This window comes from Pelodiscus sinensis, chromosome 11 (assembly GCF_049634645.1).
Source record: "Pelodiscus sinensis isolate JC-2024 chromosome 11, ASM4963464v1, whole genome shotgun sequence".
In the NCBI taxonomy this organism is placed as follows: Eukaryota; Metazoa; Chordata; order Testudines; family Trionychidae; genus Pelodiscus; species Pelodiscus sinensis.
This window is the reverse complement of record NC_134721.1, coordinates 22,762,963-22,780,000: the sequence shown is the minus strand read 5'-3', so window position 1 is coordinate 22,780,000 and position 17,038 is coordinate 22,762,963. Positions and strand designations below refer to the sequence as shown.

At 43.9% G+C, this 17,038-nt stretch overlaps 1 protein-coding gene across 3 annotated transcripts in view; it reads left to right on the top strand.

Annotated features, from left to right (window-relative positions):
- Positions 1–7,141: 7,141 nt before the first annotated feature.
- The window catches only part of CHST13 (carbohydrate sulfotransferase 13), a 79,440-nt gene continuing 69,543 nt past the window's right edge, over positions 7,142–17,038 (top strand). Inside the window, exon 1 of one of the 3 annotated variants that reach the window (XM_075938779.1) lies at positions 7,142–7,887. In XM_075938779.1, the coding sequence (XP_075794894.1) occupies positions 7,794–7,887 (94 nt within the window). In that variant the 5' untranslated portion in view covers positions 7,142–7,793. The remainder of the gene's footprint in view (positions 7,888–17,038) is intronic. The other 2 variants (XM_075938778.1, XM_014577611.3) reach the window with 2 other exon arrangements.

The window sequence follows — 17,038 nt, the reverse complement described above, 5'->3', positions numbered from 1 at the left end:
TCAAACTGTTTCGATGGGGTCCCGGCGGCCAGGATTTTTTTGTTGACCAAAAAAAACCCCACACATTTTTTTGGTTGAGCAAAAAAAAAAAAAAAAACACAAAGAAAAGTCACAGCCCCTTTAAATCCCCAGCTACAGGGCAGAGTCCCGCCTTCCAGCCAATCCTAGGGGCCGTCTCCCCCTTCCGCGGTGCACAGATGCTACCACGCTCCTCCTCCAGGGCTGACACCCCCTCTCGCAGCGTGCCCGGCACACTTCCGGGTTTAGGGCACGGGGCCCGATTCGGGGGAATCACGAGAATCAGCCTGAAGCCGGCCCTGTGGTAGATGAAGCCTCAGTAAAACTCTGGTTCAGTTTCTTCTTCTGCCACAGACTTCCTGTGTGAGCTAGGAGCCTCTCTGTGAGTCAGTTCCCCATCTGTTCAAGGGGGACAGTCACACCTCCTTGCCTCCTAAGGTAAAAATAAATATGTTAGAGATTGTGAGATGTTCAGATATTGTGGCAATAGAAGCTGTAGATAGGAGATTGATTGATACATGGAGACAAGGTGTTGACTCCTGTTGCGTAAGATTCCATGTTATGCTTTTATTATCCTTCTTTGGAGCACGCTTTCCCTTTCAAGGAGTGCTGAGTACATACAATGCCTTTAAATCAGCGTGGGACTGAGCATTTTTCAGAATCGAGGCTCTATGAAAGTGCAAAAAATGCTTCAAAGGCAGATAGACTGAATGACTTTACAATGGGTACTAGGTTCATTTACAAAGTACCTCTCATATCACATCTTAACAGCTTTCTTATCTTAGTTTATTTCATTTAACCCTTGGAATCTTAATAGCATACTGACCTCAAAATATGTGAAGTGCAATCCAGCATACAGTGGTATGACCACAAATATGCCAGTGCCCAACCCTTTTGGCATGAAATATTATCAAGAGGCAATAGATCCTCATCTCAATCCTTGCCTGATTTTTAGTTTTGCAACTTTTAAAAAAATTTAGTAAATGCTAAGGGTTTGATTGATTTTTCATTGACACCAGTGAGCTTTGGGTTTAGCAAAACATTTTAATTCTTGAGAGTTTTTTAACCTTCTTACATGAAACTGAAGTAAAATCAAAAAAATAATAATTTGGAATCTGAAAATTAAAAACACATTCTTTCAAAAAAGACTAAACCAAAACACTTTTGAGTATGAAATTTGTGTGTGTATGGTTTTGGTGGATTGTTTTTTGGTTTTGGGATGGGGTTACCAAAGCAACATAGCAAATTAGACAAAGTCACAAACTGTTTCAATTAACCAGAATTTGCATTTTTCAGCAAAATAAAAATAAATAAAAAATTGAGGCATAACACTTTGTGAATGATGCAAGTAGGTACCACATGGCAAAAGTGCCTGAGATGTTTCTGAAAATTCATGAGATAGCCTAGAAAACTTGGTCCTTTGTATTTAAAACTAGGGCTGAGGCTACAAATTTTGAATATTGGATTCAGTTTTCAAATCCACCTCGTTTCCCTTAAAAAGTTTGAGGATCTTGAGGAGTTTGATTTAGTTGCTTTAAATGTTCATTCTTCTGTAACTTATACTCAATAGGCCGTCTTTTAATAACTAAGGGTACGACTATACTGCAATGCGATCTCAAAATAGCTACCCCACGTCTTTTGAACACATACACTATTGCAAAAATATAGCAGAGGTGCTATTTCAGCATCTCAGTAAATCTTGTTGCACGAGAGATAAGGGATGTCTTGAAATAGTGTTTTATTTCAAAATTTGGCGTTGTGTGGATGTACCAAATTTCAAAATAGACTATTTAGAAAAAGAATTGAAATAAGATGCGCAAATTGTGTATTTTATTTTAAGCTAAAGGTGCGGTGTATCTGTGGAACTTTAAAATGGGCGCAAGACTGCAGAAACACAAGCTGTGCAGTCAGTAAGGAGTTTTCCTAAAGGGGGAAGGTTTATAAGCAGAAATCAAAACACATTAACACAAGCCCCCAAATCCATCCCCAACCAATTCTTATTGCCCGAGAATGGTGCCCCTAACTTTTCTTCATCAACTCTTCTCAAGTAGGTGGCTTATAAACTTCTCCAGGAGCTCCTGTGCAAGGAGATTGAATACTTGAGTCTCTCCTAGATGTACTGGGCACTGTACAAAAACAAACAAACAGCCCATCCTTGTCTCAAGGGGGTTGCAATCTAAGTATAAGATGAAACACGAATGGATGCAGAGGGATGGGGAACAAAGGAAAGAGTGAGATGATCTTGGTAAAGCAAAAGAGAGGACTATGCAGCGCTTTAAAGACTAACAAGATGGTTTATTAGGTGATGAGCTTTCGTGGGCCAGACCCACTTCCTCAGATCAAATTCTGGAAGAGAATTGGCACGACCATATATACCAAAGGAATATAATGAAAAAAAAAGTGAACACATTATAAAACTGACAAATCAGATTTAGAACAGAAAGGGGATAAGGGGGAGGGCTAGTATCTATGAGATGATGATACTAGGGGTGATAATTGGGGAAGCTATCTTTGTAATGGGTAAGGTAATTAGCATCTTTGTTAAGGCCCATTCGTAAAGAAAATTCAACCCACCCAAGGATAGAAAATGTTAGAGTGAACACTTTGTACTACTACATTGTTTGCATTTCAAAGATGTTTCAGAAACTCTGGGGCTGTGTCTACACTGGCGGCTTCTTGTGCAAGAACAGCTGTTCTTGCGCAAACACTTGCTGACTGTCTACACTCATGAGGAATAAGTCCTCTTGAGCAAGAGCTCTTCCACAAGAGGGCAGTGTAGACAGGCAACATGAATTTCTTGTGCAAGAAGCCCCTATGGTTAAAATAGCCATCAGAGCCTTCTCGCATAAGAGAGCGTCCACAATGCCATGGATGCTCTTGCGCAAAAGCACATGGCAGTATGGATGCGCTCTTGTGTAAGATTTTTTGCACGAGAACTCTTCCACAAAACAGTTCTTGTGCCAGAAGCCTGCAGTGTAGACATAACCTTAGGTTTTCAAGCATTTAACAGTCACAGCCACATGAAATGATTCATATTCATGCAGCATAACAGGGAAATAATCTTAAGAAAAAAATGTGTGTGTTTAATACTGACTTCTAGTCTATCTAGCTGGTCATTCATATTGCAGCGACATATTTCAAAGTAATGCTCCAAAATAACTAGCAGGGTTTAGAAAGAAACCACAGATGGCATTTTTTTTCATGATGGTATTGGACCTTTCAAGGTAAATGGACCAAATCTGCTCCACTTACTCACATTAGTGATCCCATTGATCCCAATGAGCATATCGTCACATGAGAAGAATGGACATAATTAGGTCCACTAACTCCAAGGCATATAATGGGACTTTTCCATTAGAATCTAGAATTTCAGTGTTTCATAGATAAGTGTCCTTTAAATCACGATCACCTGTTTTGTAATTTTCTCTCTCACCTTAATCTCTGATCCTAATGACTCTATATTTTCCCTCCAAGAACTGAACAGGTCTCCCATCCAGAGCTTGGCAGTACCACTCTTTAATTAAATGGAGAGGTTGCTGTTTAGTTGCTTTAAGAAACTCTCTGCCCACCCCAGTACAGAGACTAAGGCTGTGTCTACATTGGCAAGATTTTGCGTGCAAAAACTTGCTGCCTGTCTACACTGGCGGGGAGTTCTTGTGCAAGAACACTGATGTTCTAATGTGTGAAATCAGTGCTTCTTGCACAAGAACTATGATGCTCCCCCTCAGGAATAAACCCTCTTATGCAACTGTTCTTGTGCAAGAGGCCAGTGTAGACAGGCAACATGAATTTCTTGCACAAGAAAGCCCAATGGCTAAAATGGCCATCGGAGCTTTCTTGTGCAAGAGTGTCTACACTGGCACGGATGCTTTTGTGCAAAAGCACATCTCTTGTGCAAAAGCACATGCTAGTGTAGACGGTCTCTTGCACAAATACTTTAACGCAAAAACTCTTGCGTTAAAAGTATTTGCGCAAAATCTTGCCAATGTAGACATAGCCTAAGAGTGCTGCCTCTGCTGTATTTACCATAGGGTCCAATTCTGCATCACTTTTATACCATTGAGTTCAAGATAGTTACCCAAAACTTATTCTTGTTCAGCTGATTGGAGAATCAAGCCCTTGTACTAGATTTCACAGCCAGTACTGCTATCATTTACTGTCAGCTGTAATGCATTTGTGATGTAGACTATGCTGTGTGATTTGTTATAAATGTAAATGCAGACTCAGCTTCTGATCTCAGCTGAACCTCAGCAATTCTGGAATAAGTCTAGAAATGCTGCAGATTCACATTGCTGTAACTAAGAAGATAATTTGGCCCCAAGAGAGCTAGACTAGAGGATATATGTACTCTCCTTAATTTTGTTTCAAAGATTAACATTAATTTAACCATAGTATTTGTTGTCCTAGGGACGTGGACAAGCAATTAAATTAAAATGGCCAATGGTGTGGATATAAAATGGGAATAAGGAGTCCCTACACAGAAGAAAGATCCGACCTGAGAGCCGTATCTAATCACCGGTGGATCACTAGCCACAAATCAGGCATACACAATTTTAGGGCCAAACCATGTATTTGATATGAATAGTAGAACAGATATACAGTTAACAGCAAGTCCCAACAAACCAACCCTCCCTAACCCGAAGAAAGGAGATAGAACAGTTCCCTAGATACATAAGGTATATACAAAGCCTGAGGTGATCGATGCCTGTGACCTTCAACCCTCGGGCTAATTGTAAGCCTCTGGGGAGGACAAGCAGGGAGATCCCACGGTAGTGAGTCCTTTTGAAGAGACGACCCCGATATGGATCCTCGATCTGGAAAGGAATCCCCTCTGGACACAGTCTGATCTGTCCTTCAACAACACCATCTGGTCCAGTAGGCAGGTAATCCAACGAAGATAATGGGAAAAGAGAGTCCCGGTTCCAGTGGCCAATGCAAACAGGAAAACCTTGTGGGTATTTACCACACAAAGTAGCACAGTCCAAAAGTCCAGGCGTCAGATTACCAAGATAGTATCTGAGCTTCAGGCAAACTATATACAGACAGAGGAGCAACAAATGAGTAGATCCAAGGCTGGGGAATATCCAAGGACCCAAGCCCTTGATACCTCAGGGCTTTTATTGGCCCAGAGGTGGGGAAAAAAATATGCTAATGAAGCTAGGTTTGAGTGCAGCTTTCCTAGGGGCAGTGTGCAGCGTTTTGGTGCTGAGTGCACCTCTTTTGGTGCTGAATGCAACAGATCTCCTTTTAAAATGGAACCTACTGAACCAAACTATAATACAGCCCCTTTTCCGGGGTAACACATTGTATAAAATGATTAATAACAAGTGAGTCAAATTCTGTCTTTTAGGGGCAAAATTTTAACTGTTATCAGTGCAGGACTGGGATCAGAATTACTATTGTATTAACTTTGAGGAAAAAGTTCACTCATAAGGAATTCCTGCTCAAGGCTAGTGATAGAAATGTAGCCGTGTTAGTCTGGTGTAGCTGAAACAAAATACAGGACTATGTAGCACTTTAAAGACTAACAAGATGGTTTATTAGATGATGAGCTTTCGTGGGCCAGACCCACTTCTTCAGATCAAATAGTGGAAGAAAATAGTCACAGCCATATATACCAAAGGATACAATTTAAATTTAAATTGTATCCTTTGGTATATATGGCTGTGACTATTTTCTTCCACTATTTGATCTGAAGAAGTGGGTCTGGCCCACGAAAGCTCATCATCTAATAAACCATCTTGTTAGTCTTTAAAGTGCTACATAGTCCTGTATTTTGTTTCAGCTGCTCAAGGCTAGTAACTGCTGTTCATGCTTCCAAAGGGAAAATTGAATTACTATTCTAAGCCTTTAGCTCTTTAATTTGTTCTCATTTGCCACCTGTTCAGAAAAGAAAAATCCTACATTTTACTTCCTTATCCATGTTTAGAGAGACAAGGTGAGTGAGGTAATATTTTGTATTGGACCAACTTCTGCTGGTGAGGGAGAAAAGCTTTTGCCCTTACAGAAGTTGGTCCAATACAAGCTATTACCTCACCCACCTTGCCTCTTTAATATCTCGGACCTGACAGCTACAACACTGCTATATGTATCTGTTTGTAATATTACTTTGATCAGAGTTCTCAAGGAAAAAGAGAAAGGAAAAAGCTCCATGTATTCCCTTTTCATTTATGCAGCTGAAACCAATATAATATTATAAAACTAATTTTTAAAACCTTACAGAATTTAATCAAGAATTGTCTCTGCTACAGAACTCTATAAATTGATTTAGTGACTCCATGGGAAGGATCTCCTCTATTAAATTCTACAGGATATTTCCCTAAGGTCATCCTTAAGCTATAGAATATAAAGATGCAAAATCTGAAAGCCAGATATTGCTTGTGAGGCACTTCACATGCTGAGAAATGTAATCGGAAAACTCAAGTCACTGGAATTATTAAAAGTGCTTTCTTTGCAGGTATCTTAGGCCCTTCCTGTAAGGTGTGTTGGTGGAAAAATAATTGAAATGTGCACTATTATTGAAAACATTTTTGTGATTTTAAGGATAATTTTTGAGGGGGAGTAGTGAGGTGCTGGCAGAGGTTGATCAGAACCTTCCTCTGCATTGTTTGCATCCCAGAAACTAGGGCTTTATTTCTTCTCCATGGTGACTAGTTAGTGAAATTTGGGTGCGTCTACACTGCACATGTAGCTCGAAATAAGCCCCATACTTTCAACCACTCAAATAAAGTGCTATTCCAAAACGTCCCATACTCCGCCTGGAAGAGGTTTGAAGGAACATCAGATTAGCGAGCCCATTAGATTTCAAAATAAGGGGCTTGCTCAAAAGACACAATCACTATTTCAGGTATCCCGAAATAGCTCTGGAGTGTAGACATAGCCAAACTGACCAACTTGCTTCACTTGTCTGATTGTTTCATGCATCTGACCAAGTGCACCTGTACCCTCCAAAGTGTGTGCCTAGATATATCTGTTAGTCCTTAAGGTACCCCAGCACTCCCGTTACTTTCGTGTGTGTTATTTGTTTGGGTTGCACCGACACTTTCAGGCCCAAAGGGAGCTGTGGGCCCCACCGTGATACCAGGGCGATTGTCTCTGGTGCAGGAGCTTGGCAATCGATGAGCCGAGCCAGGCAAGGAGGGAGCCGAGTGGGGAGCCCGCCCTGCGGGAGCAGGGACACGGATCTTTTCCCCAACCCCCCGCCCCGTTGGGCCAGGCTTATCCCCGGCCGGGGCGGGAGCTTCCCGGAGCCAGCGCGGGCCGGGGCTCTGGTTCGGTCCCTGCCCCGCCGGAGCGCGCCACGCGACTGCCCGGCACAACCCAGCAACTTGGGAAAGTGGCTGCACGCTGGCGGCGGGTCTGGAACTCCGCCGGACGGCTCCATGGCGCGGGCGGGGGGAAGGGGGCGCGGCCAGGCGGGCTCCTTAACCGAGCGCGCCTCCCTCGGCTGCTCCCCCGCCCCGGGCCCCATGCAGGGCCTTTGCCAACAGCGGCAGCCGGGGAGGGAGCGGGGCGGGGGGTGCCAAGAGCGGCGCTTCCCCAGGTGCGTGCGCCCGACCCCCCCCCCCGCCGGGGGCGGGTTAGTAGAGTCCTGCGTGTGCCGAGCTTTTCCTGTGCCCTGGGGCAGCGGCGGCAAGTCAGACGGGGCTCGGGTTCTCGCGCGCCCCGGGCCATGACCAGCTGCTGCTGCAGCAGCCAACGCAGCTCTCGGGCAGCCGCCCCCGCGCTCGCTGCCCCGGGGGCCCCCCTCCCTGGGGGCTTTGCCCGGAGCCAGGATGAGGAAAAACAAGGTGCATCGGATGGTCCTGGCCACTTGCCTGGGCTCTTTGCTCCTGGTGATTTTCTACTTCCAAAGCAGCCTGAACCCAGGTGAGTTAACTAGTCGCAGAGCCCGGCCCGCCGCCACTTCGGTCTCCCCCCTTCCTGCACGGCTCTCTCTGCCCCTCGCCCCGGAATGGTGCGTTTGGGGGCGCTGGAGGATTTGCATAAGTTTCAGCTGCTCTGCAAAGGCATCTAAAAGGAGGCTGGAAACAGCGGGGCCGCATGCAGTTTTGGGGGTGCAGTAGTAAAGGAGCCGAGACGAGACTCCCTTTGACTTCGGGAAGTGTGGGACCCTAGGTCCGGAGTAACTCTGTGGAGCTCAGCGAAACTGCTCGCTGGCTCTGAAATCGGATTTGTGCCCTTTGTTTTAGGAGAGGTTTAACTAGATAGTTACAACTTCGTTGTGTGCTGAGGGCCAGACGTAACGAGACTGTGTGTGCAATAAGCAAATGCCCGCTCTCCAGAAAGTCCTGAATCCGTGAAAACTCCCTGGGGAATTCACTTGGCCTTCACACATTTTTCAGATGAGATCATTACCTTCACTTTGTATCTTGTTTGTAATAGGAAATAAAATGGAAGGAGTGTACTATATATACTCAATTTCACATATCCATTAAAATGTTCAAACTTTTTTTGGCTCTAATGCTGGATAAAAGCCTCTACCGGTTGTACCTTTAGATTGGATGAAGTCAAGAAATACACTAATATAAAATCTGCACTGCTATTTGAATTAGAATATCTTTAATGCTGTGACAGGGACCAACAAAGGTGAAAGAATGGGCCAGGTTTCAGACAGGTGTTGCATCAAAAATCCAGTTAAATTGTTATCCTACTGGGGAAGGGAATCTCTCTTAGATGGCTGCTCTCAGTAATACATTATGCTTGGGGAGAAGATTCTGTAACAGAACTAGAAAATAAACAGTCTTGTACTAAAAGGGTGAAAATTTTCACTGCCTGCTTTTTGCTCTTTCCTTGAAAAAGGAATTGCTTCCGATTTGCAAAGAGATATTAGGTAATTCTGATAATTTAACAGGGTACTGATGTCTTCTGATAGCAGCAGAAGTGCTTTTAAAGTTCTATCCTCAAATTCAAGATACCTGTTTGACAGAAGTGTTAGTAGATTTTTACCAGTCTGGAGTAAATGGCATGCAATTTTCCATTTTATAGGAGCTATTTCATCACTTTAAAGTTCTTTTCTTGAAAATAACAACACATAACTTGTTGGCTGAATAATGTATGATATGAAAAAGGCATTAGGTTTGTGTATGAGTTTGTTATGCTTACCGTTAGAAGTTTACTGTCTAGAAAACTGCATTCAGTTTTTGGTTAAATGTATATTTAAAACTAATAACCTCAGTTTTATTTTGATATTTGGAACATTCAGTAGAAAAAATACTGCAATAGATCAGCTACCTATGCATACAACACAGAGAGAAACAGTGCCAAATTTTACATAACTTCACTGGAATTGCACTGATGTGATTGAGAAGAGAATCTGGTCTGTTATATGATTTTACTGGAGTTCTTTTGTTTAAAATAGGAGGATGCCTTTCTTGGGTCCTGAAGACACTTTTTCATCTTCTTAACTTTCATCTTGTGAATACTCCTAATATTGATCTGAACGGGACTACTCACAGGATTAAAAGTTAAACATGAACAAAAGGGTTTGCTGATTCAGACAGTCAAACCCAGTGACAGAATCATTACAACTACGATGGAATGAGATAATCACATATTTGGAACCCATGTTGCTGAGGTGCTGAGTGCTGCCTGTTGAGGGTTGTGTGTGTAGTGTGGTGTTTTTTTTGTTTTTTGTTTTTAAATTGAGCACTATCAATACAAGAACCATATCCTTACTCAGGAAAAAAGTATCATTTTTAAGAGGTCTCATGAAATATGCTCATCTTACAGGTAAAGATGTGGGGCAAATCCTCAGCCAGAAAAAGTGGTCACTGCTATGAACCTTTTCCTCTGTGTTGGTCCTAAGTGGTGGTCATTGATGTGGGCTGATATTGTGCCCTTAGAGCTCATATTACAGATGACTATTGAATTAATCAAAGGCTATGTCTACACTGCAATGCTATTTTGGAATACCGCAGTGTCCCGAAATAGCTATCACGCATCTTCACAACAAACCCATTACTTCAGGCTCGCTGTTCTGACATTTTGACGAAGAGGAAGGGATGTTTTGGAATAGCGCTTTAAAATTTGGCACTATGTAGACAGTGCCAAATAATGAAATAGCCTATTTTGAAATAGCATCAAAATAAGATATGCAGTAGTCTACCTCCAATTGTGTATCTTATTTCAAGTTACGGTGCAATGTAGACTCACCTAAAGGGACTTAAGTGTCATCTGAAATCATGAAAGTTTAAGGTAGTTTCCAGTATTACTGCAACCCCTCAGTTTCCTTTTTCAGTTTCTGTGATTATGCTGCTCCCTTTCCCTATATAGATGGACTTTACCACTGAGTGCTATCAAATGCAGAAACAAGCAAGCTGAAAAATATCATTTTCTCTTAATTGATATCAAACTGAGATTTATCACTTTGAATTTAGGTGTTATGTTTAGCAATAGCAGGTAAACAATTTCAGACAGAAGCGTGTGTGTGTGTGTGTGTTTTAAAGCTGATTGCCCATGAAATTATTTGGTGTATTTCTAGTTTTACAGACAAGCATTCCAAAGCCAGAGAACATCCCACAAGTCTTCTCTAGAGCAATCAGATACTTGTTGCTTAGGCTACGTCCTTTTGGTTGTATTTTATCTGTGACCTAAAGTGTATAAATTGTAACTGATTGATCTGTGCTAAAGGCACATATAGATTCTGTCATCATTTTACCTGAAATCAAGGCTTAAAACCCTGAAAGATAAGGACGACATATTAGACATAGAAAAAAAATTATTGGCATGTAAGAGAAATTATTGAAAGTGGGAATTTCATCTGGTTTAGATATGTCTGTGTGTGGAGCAGCTTGCAGTGAAATAAATCGAATTGCACTACGGCACTCTTATTCTGAAGTCAGAGTGTGACGTATAGAATTGTTCTGAAATAAATAAAAATGTGAATGACCATTGACTGGTTATTTTGGTTCCAGTTTCCATTTAAATAAGTTCTCTGACCACAGTCTATCTTCCTTGCTGGTAACAGGGCTCATGATTGTTTCTGTCAGAGTCAAATTCCCGTTGTCCTCAGTGGAAACAGAATCTGGCCATATCCTACTAGCAGTTAACACCAGCATAAAGACAGCATATCTAACTGACTGACTTCAGTAGAGCTACTACTCTGGATTTATGTGCGTCTGACTGAGGGCGGGTTCTGGACCACTTTGTCATGATAAGGGGGTGTATCCAATATTAAACTTGACTTTAGCCAGAATTACAAAATGGCAGAAGTAACTCTTTGTAAAACCTCCTTAAGCAAATGTTTAGCGTTGGCAGTCTCTAAGCTAGTCTCTGATCCATGTTACACTGGCGTCAGTCGAGTGAGATCTTGGTTTGAACTTGGTATAACCAAAGTCAAAATCTGATCCCCTGAATTATTTTTTCTTCCAGTTTTCGCTGTACTTGTGCCTCATTAATTTTGTCTTCAGGAGCTTTGTCCACCTCATTTTATCTCACTTAGATCAAGTCTTGATGATACCTTGGGTATACTGAACCTCCATCCATTGCTTCCACCAGGGGGAAGTTTGGGGATGTGGGAGGAGAGGAATATTAGATAAACCAGGCCATTGAATGCAGCACAGAGAAATGGGGCTGCTTGAATAGGGGGAAAAAAAGGGGAGTGAATGGCACACTTGTAATAGTGCCCTCTGTCGCCATGAGGACTGAAACACCAGCTAAAGGAGGGGAGGTGTGAGGCTGGCAGAGGGATCTGTGGGTTTGCAGTTTGCATTAGCCTTCCCTGGGCTGGCACTTTCCACACTGCCAGGCTGAGGAATGCTTTAGCTTTTCAGTGACATCTGCAGTCTTCAAAGTGGTTAAACAAATGGCCACTCCATCCCACAGGAATTTGAATATTTCCTATGTAAGAGAGACAAGCCTCTGAAGGAAGCATTGAAAGAGACATTCGACTCTGCAGGGTCTGAGTCTCCTCTAACCACTGCAAATCAAAAGTAGCTCTTCTGAAGCCAGTGGGGCTATACTGGTTTTTAAATGAGTGGAGAAAGAGATGCCCTGTGCATTAGGCATTTCAATTTCTGCCTGTGGTGTCTGCCGATTAGTGAAGGGCTATGGCGTCGTAGTGAAACGCATATATAGCTACTACTACCAACCACCTCTGCCTGCAAAATAGGATTTTCCTCTATACATTAGGGCTGTGTCTACACTGGCATGAATTTCTGGAAATGCTTAAAACGGAACAGTTTTCCGTTATAAGTATTTCCAGAAAAAGAGCGTCTACACTGGCAGGCTGCTTTTCCGGAGAAGCCCTTTTTCCGGAAAAGCGTCTGTGGCCAATGTAGACGCACTTTTCCAGAAAAAAGCCCCGATCGTCATTTTCGCCATCAGGGCTTTTTTCCGGAAAAGACTACTGTGCTGTCTACACTGCCCCTTTTCCGGAACAGTTTTCCAGAAAAAGGACTTTTGCCCGAGCGGGAGCAGCATAGTTTTTCCGGAAAAACAGCTGATTTCTTACAGTAAATCGTCACTACTTTTCTGGAAATTCAAGGAGCCAGTGTAGACAGCTCGCAGCTTATTCCGGAAAAGCGGCTAGACCTGAGTGGCAGTGCAGGGTGCTAGGAGCCTTGCAGGATTGGGGTTTACTTCAGCCAATGAATTCAAAGTGCTGTATTCCTAGAGCCGTAGTATTTACTGGCAGAAGGGAGTGTGAGCTTATCTCTTCTGAGCTCCTGTATATTACAGGTCACTAAACTTCGCCCAGTTCCCCTGTATTGATACCAATACCTTTGTCTGATTAAACCGCTTTTCTAGAAAGGCATCCGATATTCAGGTGGAGAATCCACCACTTCCCTTGGGTGTTTGATCCCATGGTTAATCTCCTTTGCTGTTGCAGAATTGGGGCATTATTTCTAATTTGCCTTTGGTTCATATGATGTCTTTCTGCCCTTGCTTTTAAACATCCCTTTAGTACCCAATATGGCAAGGGATCCTGCATTTTCTAGATTTCTTGTCAGCCCAGCTGTTGTTGAACCTCCAAAGACGCCTTCCAGTGCCAACCCCAAGTCCTTAAACTGCCCTTGATGCACACAGGTCCTGCTGACTTCAGAAGGACTTTTGCTGCCCATCCACAACAGCAAAGAGCCCATGGGTGTTATGATACCCAGTAAGATCAGGAAAAGGTATTTCTTTAGAATGCAAGTAAGTTCTGTGGCTGGGATCCTAGAGACTGCATTTCCTATAACACCTTGAATTGCATTCACATTCACGTCCCCTAATGACCTGGATGTTAATGAAAGGAATGACAGAGAGGGCCTGGATGCCCTGCACACTCTGACACTGCTTAGGGCTACTAACATTTGCAGAGAGGTAGCTGTGCTTCTGTTCTGAAACACGGCCATGAAAAAGGCCCTGTCTTGCTCCTTGTATTCACCTGCTCTCAACTGTTGACATTCCTTTTTTTTTTTTCCTCTACTTTTTTAGAGCTGCAGAAGCAGTCTAGCTGTTGCAGAGTGAGCTGGGTTGTATTCTGGTTCTCCCATGTCACCAACAGAAAGCTTGCCATTCCACTTGCAGGACCAAACTCCGTCCTTGGACTCGACTGGAAGGCAAGAGAGTTCTACAGCAGGGATGGAAGGTGTCCTGCTGAAAGAAGTTCCCCTGTACCAATGGCAGGTTTCTGTAGAACAGGGTTTCTCCACCTGGGGATCATGAGCAAGTGTCAGGGAAATGCAACCACTTTGCCTTCCCATATTACCAAGTGTAGGGGACATCCTAACTAGACAGAACAGATTTTGAGGGGGAAAAGGCTGGAGAGGAAGTCCGCTATGGAAAATACTGAAATCCTATAGAATAGGGTTTTTCAAAATTTAGGTCGCGACTTGTAAGGTTAAGCCACTAGCTGGCTGCGAGATGTTTTGTTTATCTCCGTGTCCACAGGTGCGGCCACGGGTACCTCCTAGTGGCTGTAGTTTGCCATTCCTGGCCAATGGGAGCTGTAGGAAAGGGTAGCCCTGCCTGCGCTCCTTCCCGCAGTTCCCATTGGCTGGGAACGGTGCACCGCAACCACTGGGAGTTGCAAGCAGCTATGGATGCTCAGATGATAAAATCATCTTGCAGCCAGCTAGCAGTTTACTCCCACAAGTCACAATCCAGAGTTTGAAACCTCCTGCTATAGAACATCCATTCATGTAAATGATTCATCAAGACACAGTAGCTATACGATGAGCATATTTCCTGGTCATACCTGTTGTGCTTTTCAGCACAGAAGATCTTGGTTTTCGTTTTCTGCTTTCAAGGCATGGGAGCTGTGTGAATTTACAACTAAGTCCAGTACTATTCACACCAGCTGTGATTCCTGGTGATGTGGTGTTTACATTGTGTGATATGAATCCAAGCAACCAAATCTGGATATGGATGTGGGCATCCCAAAATTCAGGTGAGTTTGAATCTGAGCGTGGGGAAGCAGAGGAGACGCACGCAGTCCAGTGCTCATCTCTACCGTGTACATCTCTTCTCTGCTGTATATTTGAGAGAGTTTGTCTGTTTGTTCAAGAATTCCTTCTAAATGGTAGCTAGGCCCACCATATTTGGTATACAGCTTCCTCTTATAACTTCAAGCAAAGCAAGGTTTGGGTTGTGTCAGGAACATGAGATATGCTTCTCATAAAACCATAAAGAAAAGAGACTGAATCACCAGGCAGGTGAAAGGGGCTGGCTAGGGTCACTTCCTTCCTTCTCTCCCTTCCCCCATCCAGGACTGACCCAGCCCTGAGCCTTCCCTCCAGGCACCCTTGGGGGGGGGGGCTGAAGCCCCCTCTCTCCCCGATTTGTACAGGGATATTGCTGGCTGTTCCCCTTTGTCAGGGAGCAAATGGAAAGTGCAGTTTGCTGCATTCCTCACTCTGGTTAGTGCGGCAGGAAGCAGATGAACATGGACTTGCCCCAGCCTGGGGACATACAGCTGAGAAAGGGGTGCGTCTGCTGACGTGCAGCAGTCATTGAGAAGCGCTTCTCGCTTGGCCCAAAGCTTCTGCAGTGAGAAAATTCCCTGCTGCAGGCCTGGCCCCTAAGACTGGGGGAGTGGGAAAAATGCTTTAATTTATATATTTTTTAAAAAAAATCTTCATTACAAATTAATAATACAGTAAAACTCCAGTTGTTCGACATCCAGTGGTCCGGCACTTCCGATAGTCCAGCACCAACTGGAACCTGGAAGTGCTCTGGCCAGCCAGACAATTGGAGCTACTCTGCCCCTGGCTTCCCCAAGTCCGCTGCTGGACAGTTCCAGCAGCGGCAGACTTGAGGAAGCTGGGGGCAGAGCAGCTGGAGTGCTGCCCCTCCTCCCCCAGACCTCTCATAGCCCCGCTTCTGGTACTCCGTCATAGCCAATAATCCGGCACCCCCTAGGTCCCAAAGGTGCCGGATTATTGGAATCTTACTGTACTCAGATTTTTCCCCAGTGCTTTTCAGGTGAGGCACTCAATGTGCTTTATGATAATTATTTCATTTATATTTTACATCGTCCCCTATGAGATAAGTAAATATTATTGCACTAGTCTTGCAGCTGGGGAAACGAAGGCACAGTGCTATTATCTCTGGAGATATTTAAGAACAGGTTAGATAGACATCTGTCAGGGATGGTGTAGACGGAGCTTGGTCCTGCCTTGAGGGCGGGAGGCTGGACTCGATGACCTCTCAAGGTCCCTTCCAGTCCTATTATTCTATGATTCTATGATTAAGTGACTTGTCCAAGGCCATGCAGAGTTGGACCCCAAATCTGCAAATGCACACGGGCTTCAGTTTTAATTATGCTACTCAAATGCTTAAAATCATGTGAGTGTGAATACTTGTTGGAGAGGGTCTGTAGCAGTGTAAGATTTGTGGGTCCCTGCTCCCAACCTACTCCCCACATCCTTCATTCTGCTCAAACTACTAGATTAGAGTTGCCAACATTGTATTTCAATTATAAAGGACTGTTTTCTTAGCAGCTCTGCCCCATTCTACCTCCTAGTATTATTTTTATTTATTTTATTAAAAGTAATAATCAGTACTTACCTACATTTGCTGGGGGTCAGCACTCAACAACTCCCAAAACTTGTTGTACAGAGAAGAAATAAGAGAGATGCCTATGTAATAAGGGACTGTTGGCAATGCTAAAAACAGTTCCTCTTCATTTAAAAAAAAAAAAAGTTTCAAAAACCCCTGTTGCCTTCAATAGGATCTGAATTTCCTTCCTAGTTTTTAATTCTAATAATTCAGGGAAATGAATACATCAGAATGACTCAATTCCACTGAAACGATTGTGTTGTAGTTACCCCAAATGCCATCTGGGAGTTGCATCATTGTCTTGTGTTGAAAATGTAGTGTTGAACTCTTCTTCTTTGCTGTACACTAGCAAATGAAGGCAAATGAAATCTCAAGAAGCGTTGAGAAACACATGCTGGGCCTTCTCTTGCTTAGTTGAGTACTCACCAGTGTTCCCTCTAAGATTTTCCATCCATGAGCGGAGTGTGCTTTGTCATGTGCACCAATATTGAGGTCATGTGCGCTTGTTTGCATGTGTGCCACCCAAGCTATAAACCTCTCCCTTTTCCCCTCTGCTGCCATGTCTCCCACTCTCCTCTCACCCCATCTGCTCCCCCGGTCCCTGCTGCTGTTGCCCCCTACCCCTCACCCTCCTCTGCTGTCCTAGCTCCAGTCCTTCTCACTCCACTTTGCCCTCCTGGGACTTGCCCCACCTCCCCAACTTCTCTGACCCCTGCACCCACCCTTTCCTTCTCTTTCCCCTTGTGCCCATCCCTCCTCTAGTCTCCCTTCCTATCTCCTCTCCTAATACCTCCCTCTACCCACCTGTCCTGCCTCTTTCCACTGCCCTGTGATGCCCATCCCTCCTCTCTCCTCTCCTCCATGTGTCTGCCCTTCTGCTTCACTCCCACAATCCCCTTGGCACCTGCACCTTACCTTACCCCCTGCACCTTCCTGGTGCCTCCCTTCCCTTCACTGCTCCTGCCTTCCCAACACCTGCCCCCTTACCCTCTTTCTTTCTGGTGCCCACCCTCTCACTGCCCTCTGCCCCAGTTCT